Source organism: Arachis ipaensis, chromosome B03 (assembly GCF_000816755.2).
Source record: "Arachis ipaensis cultivar K30076 chromosome B03, Araip1.1, whole genome shotgun sequence".
Taxonomy (NCBI): Eukaryota; Viridiplantae; Streptophyta; class Magnoliopsida; order Fabales; family Fabaceae; genus Arachis; species Arachis ipaensis.
In genome coordinates, this window is record NC_029787.2 from 18,004,449 (window position 1) to 18,012,311 (window position 7,863).

A 7,863-nucleotide genomic window follows, 5' to 3' on the forward strand; every position below is an offset into this window, starting at 1 on the left:
GTGGTGTGGTAGGCGTTATGGGAGTAGGTTATGGTGGGGGAGGTCTGAGGGGAGAAGGTTGTGATGGTGGTGGCCTCTTAACGTTTCTCCTCCTAATTGGTCTATTGGACATGGTTGGATTCATGATAGGTCTAGGTGGTATATATGCAGTTGAGGAGTTAGAAGGTGGAGGTCTTATTGCCATAGGTTCTTCAGAAGGATTCACACAGTTCAGATCATCAACATTCACCTATAAATGGATAATTGCATTAAGTCAAATGTTTAATGCAAGATAAATTTATCTTCATGCCAATAAGTAGAAGAAGAGAGTGCATATAAATAACTTACATTGGGTGAATCTGAAGCTGATGCTTCAGCATCTGCTACCTCTAAAGTCTCTTTCCAATACATCTCTTGCTCTCTGGCAGCATCCTCATCAAGATCATCAACAGCCATACCTTCAGTTATTGTTGCTGCACCCTGATGCTGACTACCACTACCTGCTGCAGCTCTTCCGCTAGCCATAGCTTCTTTCTTCTTGTCACATCCTCTGCTGTTATGACCAGTCTGAAACCACAGCAGCAATAATTGCAATTTTAATTTTTTTATAAGACAATCAATATACATAAGTAAACGAACGAGACATTGAATGTTAGGTTATACCTTCAGACAATATTTACATTTAATGGGGTCATATCTCCTCTTTGCTCTATGGGGATCAGGATTCTCTCTCGGACCATCTCTACGACTGTCTCTCTTTTTAGTAGGTCTCCCAATAGGTTTCCTATACACAGGAGGCAACAATGGATAGTGATTTACCTTCTCCCAGTATTCTTGGCTTGGGACAGGTTGAACTGTCCACTGATATGCTAGGTTGTATGCTCTCATAGTAAGCCAGTTGTGAGCAAAGTCCTCGGCCCTGCAATTTTGGTATGCAATGGCAGCACAGGCATGCCTACATGGAAGTCCAGTAAGCAGCCATAAACTGCATGAACAGGTCCTTCTCCCCAAGTCTACACTCACCTTCACAGGTAATCTTTGAACCTCATAGACATTCCCATCTTCATCACCGGATGGAAAGGGCCTCCAATAGTTGCTCTCTTTTTTCTTCCTTTCCAAACGGCTTTGTTGTACAGGGGTTATTCTACCATGATATCCGACAAGTGCCTTCTTGTTTCTTGCCAAAATCCTCATGACATAACCTCTCACTTCCTCTAACATTGTAATAATTGGCTTTCCTCGCATCTTTTTAATTTTGCCATTGAATATCTCGCAGTTGTTATTTGTATAGAAGTCCACCTTAGGGTACTCACTGAAGTGATACCTTGACCACTGTTGCGGTGAAATTTTGTTAAGATACTCCCAAGCGTGCTAGTTTATTCTCTTGACCCTCCCCATTGCAACTTCAAATTCTTGTGGTGTAGTAGCCTTTGTGCATGCCCACATTGCAGCCTTCATTTTCAAGTCTGGCCATTGTTTTTGAAAGTTCTGATAGATATGCATGGCGCAGAATCTATGATGTGCACCTGGCATGATATCCTTTACTACTGGAATTAGTCCCTGTTCTTGGAATAGATGAATGAGTAAGAGTACTGAATACATATAAATAAAGCCCTTTACTAAGTGAGATTTAAACTAAAATTTGGTATTGAAATCAATTAAAGTAACTAAATGTAAACTAGATCAATTAAAATATATACAAATCAGACAAAGACTACTAAATACCATCAATTGAACCAACTAAACTAAAATCAGATCAATTAAAATAGACTTATGACTGAGTTTAGGGAATAACAACAAGCAATTAACCTGACTAAGCTTTAATCAATTACTCAGTTAAAACAGTTTCCAATAAATACAATATATTTACCTTTTGCATGTCCGACATCAGGTTAAAGCCATTTGTTGCATGGTCACCAACATCATCCTGTAGGAGCTCCAAGAACCATTTTCAACTGTCCTTGTTCTCTGACTCAACAATTGCATATGCTATTGAGAAGATATGATTATTTGCATCGGCTCCAATTGCAGTAAGTAACTGGCCTCCATAGTATCCTCTTATAAATGTGCCATCTAGTCCTATAAAAGGTCGACAACCCTCAACGAATGCTCTCTTGCATGCATTCAGACAAACATAAATTCTCTTAAATAAGAAACTCTCCAACCCAGGCATAGGAGACGTGTGTATCCTTAATGTACTTCTTGGATTTGTTTTCAGTATCTCATTGGAGTAGTCACGAAGCCTAAGATATTGTGCAGCCTCGGTCCTCAGAACCCTCAATCCTTTCTCTTGCTGTTGCCATTGACCTATAAATTTTTCTTTTGTTTACAAGCACATCAAACTCATTTCTGAAGTAGTTCTCAGCATCCTTTACTGTCATATCAGGTTGATTCCTTATTCTGTCTTCCAACTCATCAACTACCCATTTTCCATTGGCAGATTTACAATGCAAGTTTCGTGGGCAAGTATGCTCATTCACAAAGGTTTTGACTTGATAACTCACCGGATATGACCTCTTGGCACAGTAAATTTGCCACGGGCAATTTTCATCATAGCAAATAGCTTTGCATCTTGTTGAATCAATCCTTGGAAAAAAATACTTCTTCCAAGGTTAATATTAAACTTTTTTATAGCTTTCTTGAACTGTTGCAGAGTCTCAAACTCCATTTCAAGCTCCAGCCTCACCTCCTTAACAGGTGCATCGGCATTGCCCTGTGGAAATGACCTTCCCTGGTCATCTTCATCACTTCCAATGTTGTGGAGGCCCTCTGACTCATAGCAATGAACACCAGGTTCATCATCTGAATATTCTCCACCATCCACCGGAATAAATACTGATGGATGTTGATTCGGATCTATATTAGGGATAAATGTTTGTCCAATTGGAAGGGATCTCTTAGTAGATCTCCTTATCTGTTTTCTCCTACTACCTCCAGTACCCTCTTCTGTGTTGTTATTTTGTGTTTCTGGAGCATTTACTATGACAGATGGATTGGTAGAATGGGTCAGATGGATTGGTAGAAGGGGTGTTGGGTGGGGGGGTTGGATGTGGTTCAGGCATGGCTTAGGAGGAGGGTTGATTCTGTGGTAAAGGAATATATTGGGTAAGCAATTCGTCTTGTGGATCATTAGAGGTAGAGGGTGGCTCTGTCTATATTGATGACTTTGGTTGGGCATTGTTGTCAATGTTAAGCTGGACAGATATGTCTCCCAAGTTTTCATGATCAAGATGAATAGATGTTGCTGAAACTGTGTTTGGTGTAGCAGATTCTTCAGATAGAGGAACTGTGTTTGGTGTAGCTGGAACTGATGGATTTGGGCTGGCATCTGCTTGGGCATTTTCTGTACCATGGGTCTCCTCTGTAATTTGGGCTTCAGTTTGTACCCCTTCTAGTTGAAGAATTCTTCTAGGACCTTTTGGCTTCTTTGGAGTTGGAGTCCTCCTAACACAAACTCTCCTCCTCCTCCTTGATGGAGTAACATTAACCTCACCAGCTGCCTCTACACCAGTTTCTTCATTCGTATCTATAACATCTTCTTGGCTAATAGGGTGCTCTGTGTATAATTCAATCTTATGCCCATTTTCCACAGCAGCTTCATACATCTTAACAACATCCATGTCAAGTTGCAGAAGCCTCAAACCACTGTCAATTTCCATTCTAGGCTGTCGCCAGTAGAAATCGAAGATGATTGGATACCCAATGTCTTTTAGTAGATCACTAATGAAGAAGCCATTTAGAGTATCCACGTTAACTCTCTCCACCTTAGTAATTTCACCTTCTGCATAACACAACTTGCCATCCGACCCCCTTTCAAGTCTACCTCTATGGTGTATTACTAACATGATATGCGTCGTGGTAGCCATTTCTGTCAATAACAAAAAAAATTCATATCTTCTAATATTACCCAACACCCAAATGAATGAATCATCAAAAATTGAATGAACCATCAATAAACATAATCAGTTTATAACATTACCCAACACCCAATTTTTTTCAACATTAAGACATGAATAAAACATCAAAAAATGAACAGTCCATATCAATACACCTACTATTTTTTTTATATTTTTTTAAACTAAAACACAACCCCCACAGTCCCCACAGTGACAAATTATATACGATCAGTGAAACGAAAAAAATCCTAACTTCAGTTAACAATTTCATGGTGTACGATCTCAGAGACAGAAAAAATTAGTAACTAAAATGAGAAATTAGGGGCTAGCACTATATGAAGCTGACTTACCCCTCACTGTGGGAGTGACGACTGTCTTTCAATCGTCTTCCCACACCCACGCCACGAAAGGATCGCCACCAGACCACGATTGTGGAGTTTAGAGTCGCCGCCTTCAACCTTCCGATCAGTTTTGTTGGAGCCCAGTACGTGGTTCATGTCTCTCTCTCTGCTAGGGCAGGCAGAAAGGTGGTGATGAAGAAGATGGAATGGCGCGAAGTGCCTCTAATGTTTCTCTCTCTCTCTTCTATATCCACATGGAAGGTTCTTAAAAAAATAAAAATTAAAAATCAAAAGCCAGGTAAGCACTTAACGTGCCATGTCGGCCTTTAAGTTAACGGAGCTAACGTTTTAATGACGTTCGGGTACTATCGACGGACGGATCCAGCCTTTCATGGGTACAAAGTCACTTTTCTTTTTCTATGGGTACTTTTGTCAGCGTTCGTAAAGTTCATGGGTACAAATGGTAATTTTTCCTTTACATTATATAATATAAATACAAAAAATAAGATCCACATTTTCTTCTTTTATCTTTTAGGTAAATTAGGCGCTCATTCTTTAGACATTATAGAACTCTCCTATAAATATATAATTGGGATAACTATTGTTTTGGTTTATAAAATTTAAAATCAAAATTATTTTTCACTTTCTTTATTCAAATGATCCTTAATATTCTATTTAAAATTAAAATCATCATTTTGACAAATTTACTTTTGAAGAGTCTTATCTCCTTCAACTATAGTTCTTTTTTTGTGGCACCCAAAGCTAAAATCTTTTGTCTTAATTCGTTTTTCAATCATTCACTTCAATTCAATTCCAACTATAGCCACCACACTCTTACAATTCATTTTCCACTGAGAGTAAGGAGAAAAATCGAAAGAAGAGAGGGAAGGAAGAGGCGAAGGCGCGGAAAGTCACTGTTGTCGCAAGTTGACGAGAAATTGATGTAGAGGTGTTGAACAGAGAGAGAGGGGGGCTGAAGATCGCAAGGAGATGGCGACAACAGAGGCGCTCCTGCAATGGTTTCCATTCGGCTGATGGAGGTCGCCGCCAAGCTGCTCCCCTCTCTACGTCGCTGATGCTACAACCACTATTTTTGCCATGCTTTGCCACGACTATGCCTTCATTGTGTCCTTCTTGCAACGTTGGAGCTCACCCTCAAAGTTGTTGAAGGCCGTTGCCATCACCGCTGGTGCTTGTTGCTGGGTCTAGTAGGAGCAAGGTTGTCGGGTCTAACAGTAGCAGCGTCTGTCAAGGAGACAGCCTTCTCTAGCGATAACAGTGATGAAGTATGGACCTTACTTCCTTTGCTTCTCTTTGTATCTAGCTCGTCTTTGTCCCTAATTGATGAATTTTTTTCATTCTTTTTTTTAAATTAGAATCTTTTGCCGTTACTGTTAGATTGAATGTTCCAAAAATCGGACGGTCGGTCAAACCGGTTCAACCAGAAACTGGAGAAGAAANATCGATTCTTATAAACGCCGTCATTTTGAGCTTAAAAAAAAGGAATCAATGCGTAAACGCGTCACCCTCACCCACCCTTTCGCCCCAACACCCCCTTCGTGACATTCATAATTGAAAAGCAAAGCTTGAAAGTTTAAAAATTAGGGTTCTAAATTCTAACAAAAAATTAGGGTTCTGTCACTGCCGCCCGTTGTTGTCGACGCCTCCACGGCCTCCTCCTTCCCCCTATCTATGTAAGGTCCCAAATCGGTTGGGGAGGGGAATGAAGCATGCCTTATAAGGGTGTGGATACCTCTCCCTAGCATGACGTGTTTTAACGAGTGAGTGTGGGGGGGCTTCGGCTATCATCCCTATCGTCAAAGGCAAAACCGTGAGGCCTTGTGTGCCAAAGCGGACAATATCGTACTAGCGGGTGGTCTGGGTTGTTACAGATGGTATCAGAGCCGGAGTCCAGATCAATGTGCCAGCGAGGGCGCTGGGCTCCCTTAGGGGGGTAGATTGTAAGGTTCCACATCGGTTGGGGAGGGGAACAAAGCATGGCTTATAAGGGTGTGGATATCTCTCCCTAGCATGACGTGTTTTAACGAGTGAGTGTGGGGGGCTTTGGCTATCATCCCTATCGTCAAAGCAAAACTGTGAGGCCTTGTGTGCCAAAGCGGACAATATCGTGCTAGTGGGTGATCTGGGCTGTTACAAATGGTATCAGAGCCGAAACCCATATCGATGTGCCAGCGAGGGCACTGGGCTCCCTTAGGGGGTGGATTGTAAGGTCCCACATCGGTTGGGGAGGAGAACGAAGCATGTCTTATATGGGTGTGGATATCTCTTCCTAGCATGAGGCATTTTGACGAGTGAGTGTGGGGGGCTTCGGCTATCATCCCTATCGTCAAAGGCAAAACCGTGAGGTCTTGCGTGCCAAAGCGGACAATATCGTGCTAGCGGGTGGTCTGCACTGTTACAGATGGTATCAGAGCCGGAGTCCGGATTGATGTGCCAGCGAGGGCACTGGACTCCCTTAGGGGGTGGATTGTAAGGTCCCACATCGGTTGAAAAAGGAAACGAAGCATGCCTTATAAGAGTGTGGATACATCTCCCTAGCATGACGTGTTTTGACGAGTGAGTGTGGAGGACTTCGGCTATCATCCCTATCGTCAAAGACAAAACTGTGAGGCCTTGTGTGCCAAAGCGGACAATATCGTGCTAGCGGGTGATCTGGGCTGTTACAATCTAGAACTCAGCCACTCTCTTGTGGCTCGGCACGTCGTTTGGTTGAGGGTTGGATTTGCTCGCCGTCTGTTTGTTGCCGTCGTCTCCCTGCTCGCCGTCGTTTGTTTGTCGCTCTGCTCTTTGTCGGAGGTTAATGGGATTCCTTACAGGCTTACACGATTTTTCACTTCTTCGAGTCTTGCTTTTTTGCTCGTTTAGTGATTTATTGATTTCTGAATGTGGATTAAAATTAAATTATTGATTTTGTGTTGTTAAAAATGGATTTTTTATTCTGCTACTGTTCTTTTTAATTTCTGAAAAAAGTGAATATGCTGTTTTTGAATTTTAATTGATATATTTATTGATTTCTGGTTTAAGATGATTAATTGTGAATTAGGAGCTTCTTTGGTGGTTTCTGCTCTTTCTTCGTTGGATTTGGAATTTGGAGCTTCCTTGGCATGAAATTGTAAATTCTTGAGGATAAATATTTAGGATGCCAAAGAAGGTTGTTTGCTGGTTATTTTACCAGGAAAGAACTTTAACATAATATTCGTATCTAATTTCACCATGTTCCAGTTATTCAAAAGGAAGTGTTCAAGAGGAATATTCTTTTCTCTTATGGAAGGTACCTTCCTATTATGACCAAGCAGAGAAAATTCCATCTGCTATTGATAATTTTTAACTACTGTGGGATGGATATTTGTTGGAGATTGATGAATGTTGATTAATCAACTATGATATTAATAATTTCTAAAATTAATGTGCTTGAAATTAACAAGTCATACCATGTACTTTGCTTGTCTCTGCATTGTTATGCACTACTTATGCTGCTGTTTTTTATTTTTGGTTGATGATATTTCATATAGTGTTTTAAATTTAGAAGATATTTTAAGATTTATATTAGGCTATAATTATATTTTAGAATGTTTATTTATAATTTATTTATTATTTTATTTTAAAACAGTTTTTTTGGTTGAACA

The 7,863-nt window shown here is 40.6% G+C and overlaps 1 protein-coding gene across 1 annotated transcript; it reads right to left on the minus strand.

The window, feature by feature from the left end:
• On the minus strand, nucleotides 1–1,583 carry LOC107632689. Its single transcript, XM_016336355.2, has 3 exons — nucleotides 643–1,583; nucleotides 328–546; nucleotides 1–229 (listed from the first exon to the last, which is right to left on the minus strand). The coding sequence occupies exons 1-3, from the start codon at nucleotides 1,222–1,224 to the stop codon at nucleotides 29–31; spliced, it is 1,002 nt and encodes a 333-aa protein (XP_016191841.2). The 5' UTR covers nucleotides 1,225–1,583; the 3' UTR covers nucleotides 1–28.